Source organism: Cervus elaphus, chromosome 18, assembly GCF_910594005.1.
Source record: "Cervus elaphus chromosome 18, mCerEla1.1, whole genome shotgun sequence".
In the NCBI taxonomy this organism is placed as follows: Eukaryota; Metazoa; Chordata; class Mammalia; order Artiodactyla; family Cervidae; genus Cervus; species Cervus elaphus.
The window spans coordinates 93,861,642-93,886,334 of record NC_057832.1 but is presented as its reverse complement, the minus strand read 5'-3'; the positions used below and the strand labels follow the sequence as shown (position 1 = coordinate 93,886,334).

Genomic DNA, 24,693 nt, shown 5'->3' with positions numbered 1-24,693 from the left:
TATAAAGTCTCTTCCCAACGTTATTTGGAGGTAAACGGCTCCGGCCGCACTTTTCCGCGCTAGGGTTCAATCCTAGGTATCAATTTCAGGTCGGAGACTCCCGTTCTGGCCGTTCCCCTCACCTGGGGAGGTGGAGGGGGCAGCTCTCCTGGTCCCCTGTCCGCCTGTGCCTCAGAAAGCTTGCGGAAGAAAAGAAAGGTGGTGATGGCGAGGTCACGGCCATCTAAAGATCCCAGGTGGGCGCACGCAGAACCACTAAGCTGAGCGCCTCCGTATCTTTGCGAGTCGCGCGCCTGGCACCCACCCAAGCACTCTGCCCGGGTCGCGGCGGCGGCGCGCGCACGCGCACTCCGCGGCCCCGCGCCCGCTCCTCAACATTCCATTCCACGTGTTGCTTGTTGTAGGCGCCACAGGTTCCCCACCTGCGCCGGGGCGCTCGGGCGGCCGCGCCTCGGCGGGCGGAGGTTGGAGAACCGAGAGGGCGGCGGGGCCCCGGCCCGCTGAGCAGTTCGCGAGGCGCTCGGGCTCACTCCCGACGCTAACTCCGCCTATTTAATCCCGGCGGCCCCCGCCCGCCCCTTTCGCCCTGGTGGTAGGAAACACTCCTGGATCCAACTCGACGTGTCCGGAAAGCCTCGGTCAGTTTCCCTTTCGTTCTGCGGCCGCAGCTGCCAGCCGCTCAGCTCGTGCAGACCCGCGGGCGCAGCCGCCGAGGGTGAGGCGCCTAGGGGGCCGCAGATCGCGCGGCGGGGCGCCCCGAGCACCATGCTGGACCCGTCTTCCAGCGAAGAGGAGTCGGACGAGGGGCTGGAAGAGGAGAGCCGCGATGTGCTGGTGGCTGCCGGCGGCTCGCAGCGAGCGCCGCCGGCCCCGGCTCGGGAAGGGCGGCGGGACGCGGCGGGGCGCGCGGGTGGCGGCGCGGCCAGACCCGTGAGCCCGAGCCCCTCGATGCTGAGCGAGGGGCGAGACGAACCTGAACGGCAGCTGGACGAGGAGCAGGAGCGGAGGATCCGTCTGCAGCTGTACGTTTTCGTCGTGAGGTGCATCGCGTACCCCTTCAATGCCAAGCAGCCCACCGACATGGCCCGGAGACAGCAGAAGGTGAGTTGCTGCAGGACCCGGCGTTTCCAACCTCCACTTCTTCCTCCCTGCGCTTTTCTCCTGGTGGAACTCTGGGGCCCCTGCCCGCTGTCCTTCTGCTGGACACTGTGTTTTTGTTACTTTTGGAGGGAAAGGGACTCTTTGGGGTGTGTGTGCGGGGAGGGGGGGGGGTACAGTTCTTTAGCCCGCCAGGTATCGGGTTGCCGCGGACGTGCCTTCTCCTCCATGGTTGGTAGAAGCGGTCAGTTTGGCATCCATGGGGCCGAAACCGGCCCGGCGGTGCCACTGCTGCACCCGGCGAGCTCGGCCCCTGCCGGATCAGGACGCAACTCCTGTCAACTTTAATTTCAAAACAGCGGTGGTGCTTTCCTGTCCACTTAGTTTCTGCTAGAGCAGGGCTTTACCCGGCTTCTGAATGAGTGTGGGATCTGAGCCAGAGGGAAGTCTTCTCTAGGGAGAAGGTATAGAAATGTTCCCCCAAACAAAGCTAACCTGACAAGTTTTCCTGTACTACAGTACAACTAGGACGTCAAATCCTAAGGCAGAAGAGTGTGCAGCTTGGAGAGTGGCTGTGGGTTAGTAATTACTGGTCCCGGCAGGCCTTAATGAAACATGCTATTGACGAAAAATAGGATTGGTTCATGACCACTTCAAAACAACGCACTACACACCCCCGCCATTCCCAAAGAGGTAAGGCATTTGTTTCAGGTGAAATGCATGCCAGCTTTAGTTTTGAAACAAGACCCCCAGGAGTCTAATTTTGTAGCGGACAAAAGTAATGACTCAAATTGCCCTAATTGGGTATATGTTTTCAATAGAAACTAAGAAACCCTCTTAATAGAATGTGAACCTAGAAGGTTCGCTGGAAACCCGCACCAGTCGCCTTAGCTTGGGGCAGGATATGAAGACCCAGAGAGACTGTAATTTGCCCAAAGCATGCCTGGTTGCACAGAGATTTGTTTTCTGAAGCATTAACCTCAGAATGTGAGGCATTTCTTAGAAATTTGGAGCACTTCTGAATTGACTTGTGAAAAGCTGTATTTCAGAGTAAATTGCGGTCTACCGATTACCCTTCACCCCCATTTACCCAGCTTCTCTAAAACAAGCCTAAACCAAGCAGCTGTCTGGAATCAGTCTCTGGGCATGCTTATGGGATGATTCTGTACACTTGGAGACTTAATTACCCAGACCCTTCAGGTGCCTAACCCTCTAGGTAACTCAGTCACAGCATGCTAGAGCTGGAAAAGAAACCTTGGGATCCAGACAGGCCTCTCATTTTGGAGATGTGTTTGAATAACATGTCCTATTCCCTAAACAACTGGCATGATCAGAGCCACCATTCCTGAGGTCAGTTTGGAGGAAGTTCCCTGTGGAGTTCTTGGAACCTTCCATTCTGCTCTCAGGTAAGTACCACGCTGTTCTCTTTTGCTTGCATTGGGTTGCATTGCAGTCACTCTGCCTCTCAACTCTGTAGGTCAAGTGACTTTCAACTTCAGTAACTACTCTAAAATTATAACTAAATTTTGATGTATGTTGTCCAGTTATATTAAGTTTATGACTATCATCCAGTCTCCAGTACGTCCATTCATATTGCATCTAACGTTATTTTTGGTATTAAAGTATAAAAATAATGTGTAATGAAACCAAGAGACTCTTCCTATCTGGAATATTGTCACTGAAGATGCTTTTGCTATAAGTCACTTGCTGGTAGCTGATTCTTACTGTGCATACTTGTTGCATTTTGTTAGTAAAACAAACACTCCCTTGCTTGTTCAAATAGTAGAGATTTCTCTGACTCCTCTTGTTTAAATAGGATGTTTTTCCAGAAATTATTTGAATTGGCAAACAGGTGCAGTCACAATACCGCTGAGGAAATAATTTTCTATAACATCATTCAGAAGTCATCAAAAATAATTACAAACAGCAAAAAAAAAAAAAAAAAGCAGAACTGTTTGTGTTCTGTACAAGAACACTTGGAAATTTGTTTCCCAGATAGTGAGCATTGAATGCTGTCAGATAAAGTTTTGTGAAGTATTCTTAAGGGGGGAGGCCCCCAAACAACTTAAGTGTTTCCCCTTATTCAAAAAGCCCCACACTTTTTCTTAAAGCATGTTGCTTGCTGAAGGGAGCTGGAGTAATTCTTGGCAGTCGGGTTCCCTCCTAGGACAAAATGAAATGGGAATTTAACTATATCCCTGTGAATTTTATGCTCAAGCCAGTAATTAATGCCGGAAACTTTGTCTTGAATTATACAGTTGGGTTATATAAAAGAAGTAACAGGATAATTGCAAAATCACTAATCCATTGTATATTTTTATTCTGTATCTTGAAATAGTCAGACATCTAGTTAAAGGATTTAATAGCTTAAATTGTTGTCATTGAAGTGCATATTGCTGCTTACTCACTCCTCCTAACTTGAGAATTTAGAAACAGAGAAACTGAGAGCTGAAAGGGTCTTCATCTTTAAGAGAAGAAAACTAATCACAGGATGGTCGTAGTCTTATTCTGGCGGTCAAAGCTCTCTTGCTATTAGGTTGAGTGAGTTGGTTGAGTTTCTGTGAACCAACTGAGCTGTGGTGATTTTTGTTTTCCCACTTGGCTAAAATGGCCCACAAAGCTACCAAAAGGTTGTATCCATGAATTGAAAAATCGTAGTGGCATTAAACTCGGTTGACTAAAACATGTCTGTCTTTGCTTTTGGCTGGGAAGTTTCAGCTTAGAATAATAATGGTGGTTGGCTTATGCCAGTCTAACTTAGGACTTTACAGAAAATTCTGGAAGTGAGTGTAGAGGAGACATTGACAAAGCTTTCACGAGGTGGTCACACCGCCTAAATGGTTCGCGCATGATACAAATGTGAAGTAACAAGCAGCCAATGGCAGAATGACTTCAGTTGTGACTGATGCTTCAGTCTCTGCTTATTTACGTAATCTTTGCTCCATCAGTTAACAGATAATGATGAACCTTGGATGATTCCAGATCATTGGTTAAAGGTGGAATCAGTGTTGAAATTAGGAAACAATAACAGATAAAGCTAATCAGTTATTACTTAATAAAGGCAATTTGTCTTTGGACATCAGTTTTTACTTCATAAAGGCAGGTTGTCTTTGGAAAACATTGAGACCCTAAAGGAGAAATACAGTCCATAGTGGTTAGAAGGTAGGGGAGAATCTGATGAACATAATGACCGCCATTGAAGAGGTTAAGTATATTCCATAGCTGTGGGCTTACAGATTGCAGGTCTCAATTTATAACAGATTTCAGGTGTGTATGAGTTTTGGTTGGCCACTCCATAGGTTTTTAGTCAGTAAGTTGCTTTTTCATTATTAAATTTAGTGACAGTCAGATAGTAAAGCCTACTATCTTAAACTAGAAATAATGAAGAAGGAATTTAAAAGATTAAAATGGTACCTGATAACTCTCCATGGGATTCATATACCCATGTTCTTTGCATTTTTATGTGTCTCTGTAATCTTACTAAACTCCTTAAACCTCCTTATGTAATCACTCCCACCACTTTGCATAATTTTCCACACTAATTAAGTTTGAGAAATGTATACAAATAGTGTGAAATCGCAGATGGCGGGGAAGTAATCTCCTTTGGTAAGACTGATCACGGAGCGAGCATCATGGGCAAATAGTATTGGCTGGAGTGGCACACAGTGGGGTCTTGCCTGCATGTGTCGCATGCGAGGGTCAGGCTACAGTGAGTGGCTGCTTTTAGCCCTCTTTGGAAATGGGAGTATTTTCTGTGGCTTTAACAACAACAACAACAACAAAAAAACCCACTTCTCACTGCTGAGATGATATCCAAGCTCGGGGAAAGAGCCAATTTTATGGGGGGGGGGGGGGGAATCTAGATTTATAAACTCCAGGAATCACATACCTTATGCTAGAGGTCATTGTGTGTTAGTGCTATGTTGTGCCATCTTCAGGACCTAAGATGCGACTGAAGCCTGGTGTATAAGAACCTAGCAAATGCTTGTTGGTTACATGAAGTGTCAGGTTTAGTCCATGTTTCAAAGACTTGGTGAGGTGTGTGGGCTTAGTCATTGCCGACTCTTGCCGACCCCATAGACTGTATAGCCTGCCTGGCTCCTCTGTCCTTGGAAATTTCCAAGCAAGGATACTGGAGTGGGTTTCCATTTTCTTCCTCTAGGGGGACCTTCCTGATCCAGGGACCAAACTCCAGTCTCTCGCATCTCTTGCTTTGGCAGACAGATTCTTTATCACCGAGGCCCCTGGGAAGCCCCTCAGTGAGGTATAGGGTGGCAGAAAGAATATAGAGGGAAAGAGTCGACTTCTCTTCTTAGAAATTAATCTTCCTAAACGTGTTTTGAGACCTCTTGGGCTCACCCCACCCTCCACAGTTCCCTGACCAGGGATCAAACCCAGGCCCCCTGCATTGGGAGCATGGAGTCTTTAGCCACTGGACCACCAGGAGGGTTACCCCACCCTCTCTAAAGAAAGCCATGAAAATGATCACACTTGCTGCTGCATGACTAACGACTTCACAGGGGTTTTCCCAATGCCACGACCAAATCCAGGGGGACAGGCAGCGTGGAAGCCCCATGATGTGCCTTTCTTGCTTGCAGGGTTCCAGGAGATAGGCTGATAGTCTAAAAAGCCCAGCCTCTCAGGGAGTTGGGATAATTTATGCTTTACTACTCAGGCTTTGGTTCTTTATGGGGCAAACACAGAAGGGATGGGTTATGTTGTTTTTGCTGCTTTTAATAATAGGGAATACATTGTCCTATGGGGAGTAAGTAGGAAACCACACATTAAAGTGAAACCTCGGACTGGACTTACACAGTATCTCAGAGAAAAAAAGTGCTGCTGGTTTCAACTGATTGATCTATCCCTCCAGAGGGTATCTTGGGACTGCAACACTTAATTTGGTGGAATGAGTTGTGCTAATGAGAACTCAAATGGATTAAGTGATGTTGGAGTTTGCGTCTTTCAAAAATGAAATCAGCAATAATTTCTGATATACATTGACTGCTTATAAAGTGAAATAAAATATTGTGTGTATCCCCTCTTCAGTTTTAAATGGAAGCAGTTCCCTCCATTTCTACACTCACAAGATAAATAGCATAGTTTGTAAAGTCATTAAAGACCTTCAAAACAGAATTAAAGCCAGTTGCCAGGTTATTAAGTACGGGAATTATGAATGGAAAATCCCATCAGTTATAATTTTCTATGAGGCAAGCCTCTTGAGTTATTGTGCTGCTTTTTATGCATTTCAAATTAGACCTTTTTTGGGAAAGAGGGTGGGTCTCGTCATATGTTACTGCCATTTCAGTTTTTAGCCTAGGGGAAAAAAAACCTAATATCATTAGAACAGATGATATAGTCCCAAGGTTTTAAGAGTATTCAAAAATCAAAATCATGAAACTGTCCCAAATCTATAACATTTTTTAGGACCAGTGTTTAAGTGACTTACATATTTTGATATGGTTTCCTTTTTGTTATTGTTCAGTCATGGCTGACTCTTTGCAGCCACATGCAGCATGCCAGCCTTCCATGTCCTTCACCATTGCCTGGAGCTTGCTCAAACCCATGTCCATTGAGTCAGTGGTAACATCCTACTGTCTTGTCCTCTGTCGTCCCCTTCTCCTGCCTTCAATCTTTCCCAGCATCAGGGTCTTTTCCAGTGAGTTGGCTCTTTGCATCAGGTGGCCAAAGTATCGAAGCTTCAGCATCAGTCCTTCTAATGAATATTCGGGATTGATTTCCTTTAGGTTTGATTGGCTTGATCTCCTTGTAGTCCAAGGGACTCTCGAGTCTTCTTCAACACCACAGCTCAAAAGCATCAATTCTTTGGTGTTCAGCCTTCTTCATGGAAAGGCAGAAAGATACAATTTCCTTTCTTTACAAAAACAAAAAAGCAAAACTTGGGATTCTTCTCCTTAGCTACACACTAGAATCACCTGGAGAGCTTTTTTAAAAAATCCTGATTGTACTGCAGACTAATTGAATCAGTCTCTGGGGTTATAGTCATAAAACTTTCCAGGTGATTCTAGTGAACCATCAGACACGAGATGCCCTGTTTTAAAGGGAAGCTACGGGGAAATGACTTACAGCTTGTGTCTGTGTCACCTGGGCAAGGTGAAAGTATTTGCAGTAGTGAGTTAGACTGCTCAATCATTAAACCCATGTTACACATGAAGGGAAAGGTAATAGGGACACTAAGCAAGGAACAAAAAACACGTCAGTATTTTACACTTTATTGAATCAATAGCGGGAGGGCAGTGCATATTTGGACTTTTAAATGGTCTTTAATTTGATGAAATGCCATAGGCCATTAAACTGCATTAATAGTTGTATAATTTATTTGTTACAAAACTATGGATAGATTGCCAGGTTCACAACAGAAGATACAGCAGGGTAAACCTGAGTGTTTTTCATTAAAAAATTAACTGGAAAACAGAATATAGTGAAACCTCAAGTTGGAGTTCACACTGAGCAATGATTAACTGCTTCCCAGTTGGCTTACTGGGATAGAACCCACTTTCCAATGCAGGAGACACAAGAGACATAGGTAAGATCCCCGGGTCAGGAAGATTCCCTGGAGTGGGAAATGGCAACCCACTCCAGTATTCTTGCCTGGAAAATTCTGTGGACAGGGGAAGGCTACAGTCCATGGAGTTGCAAAGAGTTGGATACAACTGAGCAACTGAGCATGAATGCCTGAGCGAGTTTCGCAGCAATTTGCTCCTAGGAGATCGTTAGTGGGTGGCATTTTTCTTCAGTGTGTGTGTTAAGAATGTATATGGGTTTTTCAAGAAGGAAACTTTAGAAGACATCCTCAAGTAATTGTTTTAAGTGAAGTAATTGCAAACTAAGGACTTACCTGAGAGTGTCTTTATTTTTGTACTCTTTCCAAAATTCTAACATTAGGTGGACAGTTATAAGGAAGCCTCCATTTTCCTCAAACTGTGTAACTTAAGTCTTTGGTTTTCATTTGGGAGCCTTCGACTTTGTAGAGCATCATTGATGCTTTGCTTTGCTTCTTGAGATTTTATCACATCACTTTGTAAACTTTATGGTTTGAATATTTTCATTTTATAACCTCCAAGTTAGTAATGAATTTTTATGATGAAAATGTTACTGGGGCAAAGGGTATGAATAATTAAAAGGCTATCTTTCTCAATCTGATAGCTGAGATGATACTTAATTTGCTCATTTCTGATTGCTTGGGAGGATGAATGTATATGATCTGATCTCCTTTCCCCACTTCTCTATTGAGATCATGGTTTTACTTATTAATGTGCCCCCTTCGTCAGTATGTTCCTTTAGGGAGACCATTTATGTAGTCTGCCTTTCATTTTGTTTTTAGATATAGTTCAATTGATCTTTAAGTTTCTTAAAAACTTATTTCTCATTTATGTACTTAGATAATCAATTTCCCATTTTGAATTAAAGTTTGAATCAAGGAGTTGACTTTGCTTTTTTCCCCAAATAGCTTAGCTGTTCTTGAAGCCTAACTTTTGATTAAGCTTTATTTTCATTACTAAGGTGTTCAGTTCAGTCGCTCATTTGTGTCCAACTCTTTGTGACCCCATGGATTGCAGCACGCCAGGCTTCCCTGTTCATCACCAACTCCCAGAGCTTGTTCAAACTCTTGTCCATTGAGTTGGTGATGCCATCCAACCATCTCATCCTCTGTTGTCCCCTTCTCCTCCTGCCTTCAATCTTTCTCAGCATCAGGGTCTTTTCAAATGAGTCAGTTCTTTGCATCAGGTAGCCAAAGTATTGGAGTTTCAGCTTCAGCATCAGTCCTTCCAGTGAATATTCAGGACTGATTTCCTTTAGGAAGGACTAGTTGAATCTCCTTGCAGTCCAAGGGACCCTCAGGAATCTTCTCCAACACCACAGTTCAAAAGCATCATTCTTCAGTGCTCAGCTTTCTTTATAGTCCAACTCTCACATCCATACATGACTACTGGAAGAACCATAGTTTTGACTAGACAGACCTTTGTTGGCAAAGTAATGTCTCTGCTTCTTAATATGCTGTCTAGGTTGATCATAACCTTTCCAAAGAGCCAACGTCTTTTCATTTCATGGCTGCATTCACTATCTGCAGTGGTTTTGGAGCCCCCCTAAAATAGTCTGTCACTGTTTCCATTTTTTCCCCATCTATTGGCCATGAAGTGATGAGACCAGATGCCATGAACTTAGTTTTCTGAATGTTGAGTTTTAAGCCAACTTTTTCACTCTTCTCTTTGACTTTCATCAAGAGGATCTTTACTTTGCTTTTTGCCATAAGGGTGGTGTCATCTGCATATCTGAGGTTACTGATATTTCTCCCGGCAATCTTGATTCCAGCTTGTCCATCATCCAGCCCGGCATTTCACATGATGTACTCTGCATATAAGTTAAATAAACACGGTGACAATATACAGCCTTGATGTACTCCTTTCCTGATTTGGAGTCAGTCTGTTGTTCCATGTCCAGTTCTAACTGTTGCTTCTTAGATTTCTGCATATAGATTTCTCAGGAGGCGGGTAAGGTGGTCTGGTATTCCCATCTCTTTCAGAATTTTCCACAATTTGTTGTGATCCACACAGTCAAAGGCTTTGACATAGTCTATAAAGCAGAAGTAGATGTTTTTCTGGAACTCTCTTGCTTTTTTGATGATCCAGCGGATGTTGGCAATTTGATCTCTGGTCCCTCTGCCTTTTCTGATAATCCTTCATTATCAGAGTTTGCTCAAACTCATGTCCGTTGAGTCAGTGATGTTATGCAACCATCTCATCTTCTGTCGTTCCCTTCTCCTCCTGCCTTCAATCTTTCCCAACATCAAAGTCTTTTCTAATGAGTTGGCTGTTCACATCAGGTGGCCAAAGTATTGGAGCTCTTGGTGTCAGTCCTTCCAATGAATATTCAGGGTTGATTTCCTTTAGGACTGACTGGTTCATTAATCTACTTTTTCCTATTGCTAGTACCATAATATTTATAACTTTACCATAATTTAATATCTGATGGAGATCACTCTTGGCTTTAGAAGGCCTAAGCTTCTTTCTTTCCTATTCATTCATCATGTGAGCAAGGCATTTCATGTCTCTGGGCCCTTTTTCATTTGTAAAATGAGAATAATGACCTCATAGAATTCCTGTTATGATTAAATGAAATGATGTATATATTAAGTGCTCAGTATAGTATCTACTGGGTGGATTAGATGCTATCATTTTTAGTTAATCCTGTTTGGGAAACTTTTTTATTCCATTTAGTCTTCTAGGAACATAGCATATCTCTTCAGTTAAGGTTCTTATGTCTTCATGATTTTTTTTTGTAGTTTTCAATATATAGACTCTTTGCCTTTATAATCAAGATTATTCTTAAGCATTTATGTTTTTTGTTTTTATTGTGATAGCCTTCTCTATTTTATTATGGATAAATGCAAAACTCCTTTTTGATTACAGCTGGTTACATTATAGTACACTTCTGATTGATTTAGTAGCTAGTATCTAATTCTTCTAGATTCATCTAGGTGAGTGAATCATCTGCTGGTAGTGATAAGTTCTGTCTGGTTCTGTCCCATAACTCTACTTGTGTTTCACAGGACACTGTCCTGATAGTGTCCAGAACAGTATATGTACTTGCTAATCAGTTCTTTTGTCTTGGTCCAGGCTTTCCTGAGAATTCTTTTTGATAGTATTCTGCCAGTGAATACTTATCCTTATTTTAGGATAATTATTTTTATTACATTAGGAGGATAAAATATCAGAAATTAACTTTGAATATTATCGTATTTCTTTTCTGCATCAGTGGAAGTGACTGCCTAGTTTTACTTTACTGATATGATGCATTTCTAGGTTTCCTATTAAACCATACTTGGATTTCTAGGGCATCCTCTATGATCTGATACTTGGGCTTTGAAAGAAAGAATTCATGAACTACATCCAGACCTATTTTTTATTTTTTGGTTTCCTTAGTCTATTAGATTTTTTTTCTTATTTCAGGTTGAATTGTGATGATGCATAATTTCAGAAAATTGGCTATTTCTAGATTTTCATGTATACTGACATAGAGTTGGGCATAATTCTCTCATTTGCTCGCTTATTTTTCTCAATATTCAATGTGTTAAGTCTTCAGCTTCTAGCCTCCCTTAAATTCATTAGATATCCCAAATATCATAGTTTTTACAAATATACATGTTAACTTCATAAATTCAAAATAGAATTTAATATAGATCATATAATAAATACATAAAATAAAAAAATAAAAACATAAATCATAGGTCTTAAGGGGGTTGGGAGACATAAGGGAGGAGTACTTTCATTTGACTTCTTAATTAGGATTACTTCCTGCTTTGTAGTAAGAATGAAAGTATTCAAAGCTATGAATTTACCTCTAGATATGGTTTGAGACCAGTTTGTTACATAATGGAGTTTTATCTTTTGGTAAATTTGTTATTACAGATTTTAGTTTTTTCTTGAGCCAGTATTTAATAAGAGTATCTGAGAATTTCAAGTGTTAAGTTTTGTTTTCTTTTTATCTCAGTTGCTTAGTCGTGTCTGACTCTTTGCGACCCCATGGACTGCAGCACGCCAGGCTTCCCTCTCTGTCACCAACTTCCGGAGCTTACTCAAACTTGTATCCATCGAGTTGGTGATGCCATCCAACCATCTCATCCTCTGTTGTCCCCTTTTCCTCCTGCCTTCAATCTTGCCTAGCATCAGGGTCTTTTCTAGTGAGTCACTTCTTCACATCAGATGGCCAAAGTATTGGAGTTTCAGCTTCAGCGTCAGTCTTTCCAATGAATATTCAGGACTGATTTCCTTAGACTGGTTTGATCTCCTTGCAGTCCAAGGGACTCTCAAGAGTCTTCAACACCACAGTTCAAAAGCATCAATTCTTCAGCGCTCAGCTTTCTTTATAGTCCAACTCTCACATCCATACATGACTACTGAAAAAACCATAGCTTTGACTAGACAGATCTTTGTTGGCAAAGTAATGTCTCTGCTTTTTTATATGCTGTCTAGATTGATCATAGCTTTTCTTCCAAGGATATTTTTAATTTTATTATGCTGTCAGTGTGGCTCACTGAGGTATTTCACTGTGTATAACTAGTATTTTTACATTACAAATTAGTATATACGTAGTCTGACTTTAAGATGTAAAGTTTTATATCTAAATCAGCATTATTGTAGTAACCCTTCCTATCTGGTCATCTTTGCAATAACTAAATTATCCTATAATTATGTGGACAGCTGACCCTTGAACAACATGGGTTTGAACTGCACGGGGCCCATCTGTACACAGTTTTTTCAGTAGTAAATACTACTGTACTACCTGATTTACCATTGGCCTATGCAGAACCTCGGATACGGAGGAATGGAGAGTTGGAGTGCTGGCTATAATAAGGTGCTGATTTTCAGCTGTGTCAAGGGTCAGTGCCCCTAAGCCCAGCATTGTTCCAGGGTTGATTGTATTTTTAATTTATCTTGCATTTCTAGAAGTGTTCATGAATTTTAATGCCGGATTCTTTATATACTTAGGAACCTTTATACTATTACCAGTGAAAAGTAACTCCCTTTGATTCATAGTGTGTTGAGTAAAGATTCTATTCAATGTTTTATCCAGTTTTAGCATTGCAACAACTTTCTTTTGAAGAGTTAATCAGATATATTGTAGGTATCCCGAATACATACACATCCACACTCATATGTTCACCTATATATACTTACAAGCATTTGTATACACATTATTTGCATATGTATGTGGGCTTCCCTGGTGGCTAAGTCGGTAAAGCACCTGACTGCAATGCGGGAGACCTGGGTTCGATTCCTGGGTTGGGAAGATCCCCTGGAGGAGGGCATGGCAACTCACTCCAGTATTTTTGCCTGAAGAATCCCCGTGGACAGAGGAGGCTGGCAGGGTACAGTCCATGGGGTCGCAAAGAGTCGGATATGACTGAGCGACTAAACACATGGACACACGTATGTATGTATACATTTTGATGTTATTTTGTATTAAAAATTGTTACAATTTTTACCTAGTCTTTGCTTTTTGTAAAAATGTTTTAAACATTTTTAGTCATTGCCACTATGATATATTTAATCTCATTTTCTATTTTCAGTGTTTTGTTTCCTCTGCCTTTTATTTTGTCTTTGCTGTGTGGCATTTCAGCTCTCCCATTCTGGAGCTAGGGACAGGTAGAGTGACGTATAAATCTTCTTTTGTCTTCCTCATGGTCTTCCCTGGTGGCTGAGGTGGTATAGAATCCACCTGCAATGTGGGAGACCTGCGTTCGATACCTGGATTGGGAAGATCCCCTGGAGAAGGGAAAGGCTACCCACTCCAGTATTCTGGCCTGGAGAATTCCAAGGACTGTATGGCCCATGGCATCGCAAAGAGTTGGACATGACTGAGCAACTTTGACTTTGCCTTCCTCATGGTTGTGCTTAATGTTTTGATTCACTGGGCAGAGCACACTTGTTTTAAGAGGCTGTGTCTCCAATTTTCTTCACGGATTTTGAAGTTAGTGGACATTCCTCTGGAAAGTAGGCTCTCATTTTATATTTAGTCTGCAGTGTTTTTACAAATTTTATGGATCTGTATATTTTATTGGAAGATGGGAAAAATTAAATTCTGCCATGAAACCTGAATTCTTACTATTTTAACAAATTTAGGGAAATATATTCCAAATCTTATTTAAGGAGATGAGAATGTTATTTCTGTTCTCTAGAAAAATGCCTAAGACCAAAATGCTACTGTAGTCAAAAGGCTTACAAAATACTGAATATCATCAAGAGCAGTTCTGAAATATAACAGGATGAATCTAACCTACATTTGTGAGCTCTGGTTTCCTTAACCAGAAGGATTGCCTATGTTGTTGAGCAGTGGTTAAGTAAGGAGACTGAGATAAAGCACATTCTTGTTCTTCCATCTCTGCTTCAACTAGGGTCACACTGCTTCTACATATTAGAACAACACACCTAAAGTGATAGAAGAGCAGGATGAACTGTCTAATTATGAAAAATTTGTGATTTGAGAGTAAAATCCCATAAGAATTTCGAGAGTTTGATCACCACGTCCTAGAATCCTAGGGTTTCGATTTTATTTCTCCTTTTTATTTCCTTACACATATTTGGGACAAATGATGGAGGATGTATGGTTTAATCCGACACAAATCTAATCGGTGAGGTGTGGACTCTGTGGTCCTTCAAATAAGTAGAGATCAAAGGACAGTTGTTTGGAGCTCAGGGGAAAGATTTGGTTTCAAAAGGTAAACTTGAAAACTGTCCTGTGGATAGTAATCGAAGTCATGGGCACGACTGTGGCCAAAATAGAATCCAGTAAAGAGGTTTTAATGACTTAGTCTTAAAGAACTTCAGGATTTAAAAGACAAGAAGGAAGATTGAATTGGCAAAGGAAATGAAGAAGGAACAGCTGGGTCTATAGGAAAGTTAGGATGACCTTTGTCACAGAAGCTAAGAAGAGCTGTTTCAATAGAAAGAGGTAGGAAACGATGTCGGATGTTCAGAGGTCAAGTGTAATAAAATAGGGATTGAAAATGTTAATTGAATTTAGCAGTATGAAGATGACTGCAGTATTGCAATTCAGAAGCTGAATTTCACAGCCCAGTTTCTCAACTGTTGATTTCTAAACTATATTTTGTATGCTGAATTCACATCTGATGAACAGCTTGAGTTGTAACACAGTTACTTTGCCACACAAAAGGTTCAATGTTTGCATAGACTGTTTTGTGAGGGACACTGTACAAATATAAATGTGTACATGTACATGCATATGTATTTGTGCTTTTGTTTTATAGAAGTGAAATGAAAATTATTAGTGATAAACCTCGATTTCAAATATGGAACAGTTGAGACAGATCACGAAATATGCTGCAACTAGCAAATCTTTGACATTAGTTGGGTACTTAAGTTTAGCTGTTCATCCCTTTTGAATGAAATGATCTCAGAATTTGTGCAAAGGCTGGAATGTGTAGAAAGTGGGATAAAGGACTTCTATGGTGGGTCCAGTGGCTAGGATTTTGAACTCCAAATGCAGGAGGCCCGGGTTCGATCCCTGTTCAGTGGGCTGGATCCCACATGGCACAACTAAGACCTGGCATAGCCAAATTAATATTTAAAAAGTAGGATGAAATCAGGCTGGTAATATTTTTTAGCCTGATGGTAATTTATCTCGCCCCTGTTGTCCCCTTCCTCTTTGTTTTACTTTCCCACTTCCAGTGTCTATCATGTTTATGGGAATCTCGTTTGAGAAGAGTGGGGTTCAGCCCTTCCTCGTCCTCTAGATTGCTGTCTCCTTATCAGTAAAATGAGGCTTCCCTGGTGGCTCAGTCGGTAAAGAGTCTGCCTGCAATGCTGGAGACCCGCTTTCAATCCCTGGGTGGGGAAGATCCCCTGGAGAAGGAAATGGCAACCCACTGCAGTATTCTTGCCTGGAGAATTCCATGGACAGAGGAACCTGGCAGGCTACATACAGTCCATGGGGTCACAAATAGTTGGACATGACTGAGTGACTAACACTATCTGTAAAATGACGCACACTTGCTCAGTAAGATGCTGTGAAGATTACATAAAATTTCTGAAAAGTCTTTAGCACATTACCTGGCATGGAGTAGATCTGCAGTTTCCTTTCTTTTAATTTTCATTCAGTACGGAATTTTCATTCTGTAAAGTGTATTTCTTAGCTGTCAAATACTGAGGCTATGTTTGAACAGATACCGTATACTAGGCCCAGATTTAGGCATTGAGAGTACAGGTGTAGACAGGAGAGCCCCCGTGAGACTTGTATTCTCGTAGAGGAGACGGATCATTAACATATGTGTATTAAGAGATACTGACTCTGGGGAGGGATGGCGGCATTAGCTATTTCGGGTAGGGTGGGCAGGGAGTGCCTCTAAGGAGCCAACAGTGGTTGAGCAGCACTTGAATGAAGTGAAGGCCTGAGCCTCTTGCTGGTGGGGGGTGGGGGGAAACAGGACAGATGGCATTTACAGCAAGTGCAAAGAGCCTTGCAGGGGAATAAACAAACTTGTCTTATGAAGAACACCTTGAGGTCTAGGGTGTCTAGGATGGAGCTGAGAGAGGGCGAGTGGGAAGTGATGAGTCTGGAGAAGTTGGCATGGGTCAGCTTTGTAAGGTCTTTAGGCCAGTGGCCCCCAAGCTCTTTGGCACCAGGAACCAGTGTCATGGAAGACAGATTTTCGGTAGGTAGGGGTGGGGGAAATGGTTTCGGGATGACTCAGGCGCCTTGCATGTATTGTGCACTTTAGAACGCTGTCACTGATCTGACAAGGGGTACTCTTCCACGGCCTGGAGGTTGGGGAGGCCTCGTTAGGCCATGGTAGGGTCAGAATTTAAGTGAGGTGTGAAGCTGTTGAGTACTGAGCAGGTTCAACAAGTGATCTGATTTACATTCTAAAACCATCTGTGTCTGAGAGTAGCCAATGCCACTGCATTGCACAGTTCAGGAACCATCATTTACGCCTCGAGGTCATCCAGCCTTGAGAGCAGGCCGTCAAGGCGAGAGCGGAGGTCTGGCAGTGGTTCCGGTTTGAAGGTGGTAGCCTGAAGGGGAGTAGAAGATATCCATAGTATTTGCTCACCATTTTTTAAGTTCATGATTATATTACAATGGACAATATGGAAGTAGCGTTATTTTGAAAATTATAAGGTGTTGTATCTGTTTAAATTTATCTATGTGGTTAAAAATCCAAGCCTTTCAAAACTTGCAATAAAAAGCAGTCTCCTTTCCCACTCTTCCCCAACCCCAGGTACAGTCCCCATGGGAACCCTTTGACTCTTCTCTCTGATGTTTTTAATTCTTCTGGTGCATCCTTTATACATTGGAATAAGGTGCACAAATCACTTTTCCTCCTCCAGCCTCCTCACATGTCAACCATTACTTTCTGTAGAAGGGAGGGGAGGAGGTCAGAGAGGTCGAGCTCACCTGCAAGCACCTGGCTCACTTGCTTCTAGTTGGAATGTGGTTATTTACCGTTATTGGTTTCTGATAGTTGACTCCAATAAGTCCACAGACTTCTTAGCTAAGAGCATGGCTACCTTTTCTCATTTTGTTCTTTTTTTGGTTAACCGTGGGACTGGGCATGATTATCTGCAGAGAGTTTTGGACGAGAACACAGCCCAGGGGAATGTTGACTTTATTTCTCACACACGAGAATGGGACTGAGTCCCATGAGACCATAGGTCTTCAGGAGAAATTACACAGGCAATGTCTTTGTCCTTACAGAATTCAGAAAGTCAGGCCATGAGTGGCTGAGATTTGCTGGGAAGAGCAGACCGTGAGTCTTGGCAGACTGGAAGCAAGTATGTGGCAGACAGATTGTTGCCCTGAATTGTTAGGGTTGTCAATGGCCTTCAGGAGAACAAGCAGGGAATTCCCCGGTGGTCCAGTTGTTAGGATGCCATGTGCCACTTTGATTGCTGGGCCAGGGTTCCATTCCTGGTTGGGAAACTAAGATCCCACAGGCTGAGAGGTGCAGCCAAATGGTTTAAAAAAAAAGAGGGTCTGTTCTATTTCGGCCTCTGGTGGCTGGTTAGAGCCAGAAGGCTAAGTTCAGGCAAGTGAGGTAAAAATAGAAGTGATCTGCAAACCTTCTGGGCCTTTCCCAGAAGAGGGACACATCCTCCCTTTTTCCCACAGGCTGGAATCTCCAAGTCAGCCACTCGATCAGCCATGTGGATGAGGACATGGTTGCTACTTGTTGAGGATCGCAGAGCATCATGTCTGGGGAACCTGGGGCCCTCATCACTTTGCAAGGAAGAGCTGCCACATGCTCAGATCTCAGAGAAACAAACTTCCGTCATGTTTGTGCTAATTTTAGGTGACTTGATTTTGGTTATAATCTCTGCAGCAGAGGATGAGATGGTTAGATAGCATGATGGATTCAATGGACATGACTTAGAGCAAAATCTGGGAGATAGTGGAGGACAGAGAAGCCTGGCAGGCCACAGTCCCTGGGGTCACAGAGAGTCAGACGTGACTTGGCAACTGAAGAGCAGCAACAAATAATCTCCATCGTATCCACATCATATCTGCAATTAGCCTTTTTAATTTAGGTAATATACTCATCCCTCTATTTCTCAGTTTTTCATCTATAGCCATTACAGCGGTACTGTTCCTGCTGTTAGTGTTAATTACTTGCTGTTCATTGCCTCCTCTTTGCTACCTTTCTGGCCTAGCTTCCCTGGCAGCCTTTGTGGCCATATCACAAGGTTCTGGGGTAGGAGACAGGAGACAGTGCTCTCTCTTGTGCCTGAGGAAAACACTAAGGGAATTTGAGACGTGGGGTCAGACACACTTGATTCTGAAACCATTGCCAGCAGCACCAGCATCCAGACTTTTTCTGTAAGGAAAATACCCGCCCCAGGTTGCTAATCTTACTTCACATTTTGTAAGAATCATTAAGTTCTCTGCTCTTTGAGTATTTGCCTCTAGAAATTCAAGGCTGCTTCATGGAGTTGACATCATCAAGACTGTTTTTCACTGTGAAACCCCGTAATACACTTGATTGCATTTCTTATAAAATTATTATTTTGGGGGGAGTCTTTTTCTTCTCTACCCATCTTCTCTCCCTTCAGTGCTTCCTTAAGTTGTTCCAAGTTATAAACCGGAGCTTAATCAGCAGGAATGGTCATAATGCGTGGTAGACATTTAAAGAAAATGGAGTGTTTTTTGGTTTTCTCAGTGGTTAGGGGGTTGTCACTGCTGTTTAGTGGGTGGGCTCCAGGGATCCTAGAAATCCTGGAATGCATGCTGTGTTGTCTATCATACATGACATTTGAATGCCCAGTTGGACATTTCTGTAGGTAAAGCTGGTTTATAATTATTTGAGCCTAGAGCATAACTCTTCATTTCAAAATGCAAAGTATTTTTTTTTTTTTGCATGGGTTTAATAAGTTATTTTTCTAGAACTACAAGTTCTGGGTAAATTGAAGGAAGATTGGACTCCAGTAGGAACTTTCCTGAGACTTGCTCACCATTTTGAAAAATGTCACAAACAGCAGTGATGCTTCTGATATTATGTTAGCAATACACAATGCTTGTGTCAGCCTTCATTTTCAGTTGTCACATTCTCTTTGATTTTATGGGTCTGTATATAAAAACTATTTAGCCCTCATTTCAAAATGTCAACACTGTTCTTTGTTTTTTGATATCTTTCAGTTAAATATTGCCTAACTTCCCTTAAATTCTGACTTCTTCATTATATAAGGCTAGATGCATACATTCACTGTCTTGTAGACCAGCTCTGCCTAAACATTTACATACTAATAGCCGTGTTATTTCAGTTATTGATATTTTATTGTTTCTGTTCCAGTTAGAATGCTTATATTTTTGAAAGCATCTCTGCAGATAATATAACCTAGGTATAAATTTCATTGCTGCAGAGCAAAAGGATTATTGTTCTGTTGTCATTTGCAATTATCGGAGTCTATCAGTTAGCGCCCAGCAGGAGAGAGCGATTGCACTCCAAGGGGCAATTCACAAATGAGAGAGTCTGACAGGTTTCAGGGAGCCAGGGAAAGGAACTATGAAGCCCTTACTACGCCTGGCCCTCCAAGGGCAGGAGGAAGGCTGCCTAACTGAGGCTGTGGGTAGCGTCTAGTCACTGAGGCTGTGCCTGGCAGGGAGAGAGCTAGAAGTGGGACTCTCCCTTGCCTTTGTCTTCCCTCCTTCCGATTCCGCTGATGCTGGTCCTTCACCAGAGAGGAAACCCAGAGAGAAGGTGGGGAGCCCAGGTGCTTGCTGGTGTGAGTCACTGGTGCCTCAAGGCACCAAGCAGAGTAGCCAGTAAGGGTAAATAGGCCTGGAGGGTGAAGGGGAACAGCCAGCGCAGGGAATGTTGTGTCTGATTAGCTTTGAGAGCCACGATTCCGCAGAACATTCATCTCTCTCTCCAGTTCTCCCTAGATCTGTCCCTCGTGTGGTCTTCCTCTGGGGTTCTCTCATCTGAACTGGTGTTTGGACAGCAGGCTGCATTGTTATTCTCCTTTCATTGTTCTTTTCATTTGGTGACACTTTTGGTCTGAACCTTTTCCACTTGCAGCTTTGTAAGAAAGTGTGATTAATTTTTCAAATCCATACAAGTCTGTAGTTATCTTTATTTTGGTGGAGAAATGGGCTGGCCATAGACGTCTGGGATAAAATCGTTTTCCCTTAGATCTTTGAAGGCATTGCTTCACAGGTGTTGCTAATGAAAAGTTTGAAGTCTGGCTTCATTTTTACATGACCCATTTTTTCTCATATGCTTCTACTGTTCAAAAGAATTTATTGTGCTGGGTACTTATTTACTCTCAATATGGCTGTCAGAGTGTATCTTTCAACTCTTGGACATTCTTATATTTTGTGAACGTGAAAGGGACGGAGGCTAGGTGGTAAAGGGTAGTGTTTGTTTACCTTTAGGTTGAGACAGCTTCTTAATCTTCCTGCTGTCTTTATTAGAACATTTAAAGCATTCTATTTGGATGAATTTTCCAATCATAATCTTGAGATTGTGATTAACAAACAAGTGACTTTCTTTTCATCTGCCTCTTGGCTTTACTTCAGGAACACAGAGTAATAAACTTCAAGAGAGTCAAAGAACATAACAGTATTTATATTATGTGCATATTCCTTATTATATAATTTTCTATGACTTTTTTTCTGTTTGACTCTCCTGTGCATTAATGAAGCTGTTAATGGGAATAAGGCCAAGAGATCCCAAAATGACCTTGATATGATGAAATATAAACATCTGGCTGTAGAAAGAAATTTTCAAAAGAAATGTTCTCGTTCAACATTTTTGCTTATAGGCATCAACATAATGGTAAAGATAAGAATAAAATGAAAGGTTATCACCTAATTAGTTATCCAGCTCATTTAACTTGTGTGTGTATGTGTATGAATTCAGTCGCTCAGTCGTGTCTGACTGTTTGTGATCCCATGGACTGCAGCACACCAGGCTTCCCTGTCCATCACCAACTCCCGGAGCTTGCTCTAACTCATGTCCATCCAGTCGGTGATGTCATCCAATCATCTCATCCTCTGTCGTCCCCTTCTCCTCCTGCCTTCAGTCTTTCCCAGCATCAGGGTCTTTTTCTAGTGAGTCAGTTCTCTGCATCAGGTGGCCAAAGTATTGGAGTTTCAGCTTCAGCATCAATCCTTCCAATGAATGTTCAAGACTGATTTCCTTTAGGATTGACTGGTTTGATCTCCTTGCAGTCCAAGAGTTTGGGATATTTTCTTTAATGCAAAATAGTATAAATTTTCAGTTAAAACCAGGTTAGGCTGAATATTTTAAGCAGTTTTAGGACAAAACCAAGAAGGGAGTAATGAGGGGAATTAACTTATGAGGTGAGTGTAAAGGTCAGAGAGAGGCCTGAATTTCATTAGTAATTTTTTGGCAGAAGTTGGTTCTTTTTATAGTGCAAGGCCCCCAGGCCCTGCTCCCTGCCCGTGTCAATATACAATGGTTTCAGTAGGTAGTACCATCTGTGTTTTTTCCCCCACCAAGGACCAAGTGACTGCCAATGAGAACATTTATACTTTTTACAAACCAGCTTCTTGTATTCTCATTAAAGATGGCTCTTCTCCAGCGTATTTGCTTAAGTACTGCACTTTTGACTTGGGTTTTTCCCCTCACCAGGGACTTTACCAGGCCCCCAGTGTTTTCATTAATTCCCGAATTATATATTGCTGTTCAGAGTCCTCACAGCAGAATAATCTCGATCTTCACAAAAATATATAGTCTAAAAATGTCAACTCTACATAATGTGCCTGAAATATTAATGTTTACCAGGTGCTGAGATATTGTTCTTCAGAGCATGAAGGTTAAAAAGGGATAACACTCATGGTTTTTGAAAGAAATGAGAAGGATTAAATGGCATTTTTAAGTGTTTGAAGTTTGAGCTCATCTTACTTCTTTTTCTGTATTTGCTCAGAGAATGTAAGCAATCTGCTTAAGGTCATTCAGTTTGTAAATGATGGTGTTTGAGTTCTAACTCAGCTCTCTGTCTCCAAACCCTTGGATCTTTACTCAGATACTTCCTAAGGCGTCTTTTTTTTTTTTTTTTTTTCCTTGCAGGATCAGAACTGCTGTTTCTCGTATAAGAGCTCTTATTTAAAACTCTCTTATTAGGTTATACTGAAGTCAGGAGTACGTGGGTCAAATCACATGCTCCTGGAACTTTATTGTCTAGAGTGAAAACCTGACGTAAGATAACTTGGAGCATTTTTGTGATCTTCAGCAGTGGCTTTAAAGGGAAGTTTGTGGGGATTGTGTGGGAAACGGAATAGGAAATCTAAAAATGTCAGGACCTCATAATTGGAATTCTGAATTCACATAAACTGTAATAGAGTCTGTCAAACTGCAGAGCAGGTTATTGATCTCGTTTCCAAGTGCCTGCTCTGGGGGCACCTGTGCCCAGGGCTTCTCATTCTGAATCTGGCTAGGGAAAGTTGTCATTTAAAATAGCTCAACCCAGGTTTCTCTTTTACTGTTTCAACTTCTACTGTCTTTTTCTCTATTACTTATCAATTTTCAGAATTCTTTATATTCTGAATATAGAAATATGTGCTCATAATAAAGTCCAGAAACAAACTGGGCTGAAGTACTTATGCTTTACCCAGAGGGTAATGGCAATGAATCATGAGCAATTCATCCTTCTCCTTTCCACTTCTATCTTCCCCTGTTGATGATGCTATAAACACAGTTTGGTACCTTGCCTTTTTCCTGAAAGAGAAACACTATATCCTGAATACTTTGCTATTCAAAACACTTATCTTAATACTTTCTAACAGTTGTGTACTCTTTCCTTAAATACATATCATAACTTAACATTTATGCTGTGATGAGCATCTGCGTGTATCTTATGGGATAAGGGAAGGATTTCACAATGTTTCTAGACTGAGAATAAAGAATGCACATATTGAGATTTGTAATGTGTTGAATAATTCTTGAACAAATGTACACACATATTCCTGTGAATAGTTTATAACAAATACACTTATCTCACTGTGTCCTTGCTAACTTTGAACGTTTACATTATTTTTTAACAGATATCTGGTCCTTACTATTGCTCCATAGTTAGAGAGCTTTGTATATTTGACACACATGGTGACCTTTTTTTTTTTTTTAAGTTAGTTAAGGTGCTTGCTTTTCATGTGTTTTTGAGGCATCATTGAGCCCCATATTGTGAAGCTAAGAGCCAGGAACTCGTGTTGGTGTGTCTGAAAAGTCTAAGGTTTGTATTTGTTAAGAAGATCGGCAGGTTGGTGATAGGGAGAGGAGTTTGGTAGTGTTTCGTTAGTCTAGGAGAGCATGAAAGTGGTGAAGGTAAAGATGGATGATGGAGAAACAGGAGGGTTGTAAAAGATGTGTAAGAAGTAGAATGAGAAGCAAACGGGGACTGATTGGATGAGGAGGATTTAAAGATTCTTAGGATCTTGCTGGTGCCACTTGTGGGATGAGGAACCATTACCAAGATGAGAAAGAGGGGAAAGGTTTGGGTGTAGTCCAGTGAGGATTATTTTGGCCCTGAACAGAACACCTAATAGCTTAAACCACTGGACTTACTTAGCTCACTTTACAAGGCGCATTGGCTGGGTTGGTGGCTCAGATGCCATCATCATGCAGCCTCCTTTTGCTTGCTGTTCTTCCAGCCTTTGTTGTTCAATTGCTCAGTCCTGTCTGACTCTTTGCGACCCCATGGACTGCAGCATGCCAGGCTTTCCTGTCCTTCACTATCTCTCAGAGTTTGCTCTAACTCATGTCTGTTGAGTTAGTAATGCCATCCAACCATCTCATCCTCTCTCCTCCTTCCACTCCTGCCTTCAATCTTTCCCGGCATCAGGGTCTTTTCCAGTAAGTTGGCTCTTTGCACCAGGTGGCCAAAGTTTTGGAGCTTCGGCTTCAGTATCAAGCCTTCCAGTGAATATTCAGGGTTAATCTACTTTAGGATTGACCGGTTTGCTCTCCTTGCCGTCCAAAGGACTCCATCTTTGGCATGAGGCTTTTGCCTTCATGGTTGAAGCTACCTGCAGGTCCAGTATTTGTTCCAGGAAAGAAGGAGGAGCTGTAGAGAGACTTTATTCAGGAAAGGAGTATCCCTCTCCATCTTGACTTCTTTTTATACCTTATTGGCAAACTGTAACTATAAATAAGGCTGGGATAGTAGTTTTTTTCTTAGTGATCTCTGTGCTGGGAAAAAAGCGGAGAGAGAGGAATTTGGAATAGAAGTTAAGCCACTGACAGTCTGCCAACAAGAGAGCAGAATACAAATATACATTTTAATCATGTTTGTAAAAGAGGCTTTTATGGAATGGAAAATAGCATGTAGATTTCAGAAGTTCTCGGGATTTAGCGACAAAGGTAGATGCAGTCTGCATTTGCTTCATATTCAATCTTGTAACTGAAGGACTTCACATTCCTGTTTCAAGGTTTTTCTTCCCGAGGACCCCACCCCGTACCTTCCAACTATAAGGCCAAACTCTCATGACATCCCATCATTCTGGTTCAGTTTACTGTTCTTAATTGCCCTCAGAATTCTCTTCGGTATGCTTATCTTGTTAGTGGTAGGGTCCTTTGTCCACATTTGGAATTGGAATTCCAGT

At 41.9% G+C, this 24,693-nt stretch overlaps 1 protein-coding gene across 24 annotated transcripts in view; it reads left to right on the top strand.

The window, feature by feature from the left end:
• Positions 1 to 623: 623 nt before the first annotated feature.
• Positions 624 to 24,693, top strand: part of CADPS2 (calcium dependent secretion activator 2) — a 571,224-nt gene continuing 547,154 nt past the window's right edge. For all 24 annotated transcript variants that reach the window (XM_043872603.1, XM_043872601.1, XM_043872591.1 and 21 more), the window contains exon 1: positions 624 to 1,101. In XM_043872603.1, the coding sequence (XP_043728538.1) occupies positions 766 to 1,101 (336 nt within the window). In that variant the 5' untranslated portion in view covers positions 624 to 765. The remainder of the gene's footprint in view (positions 1,102 to 24,693) is intronic.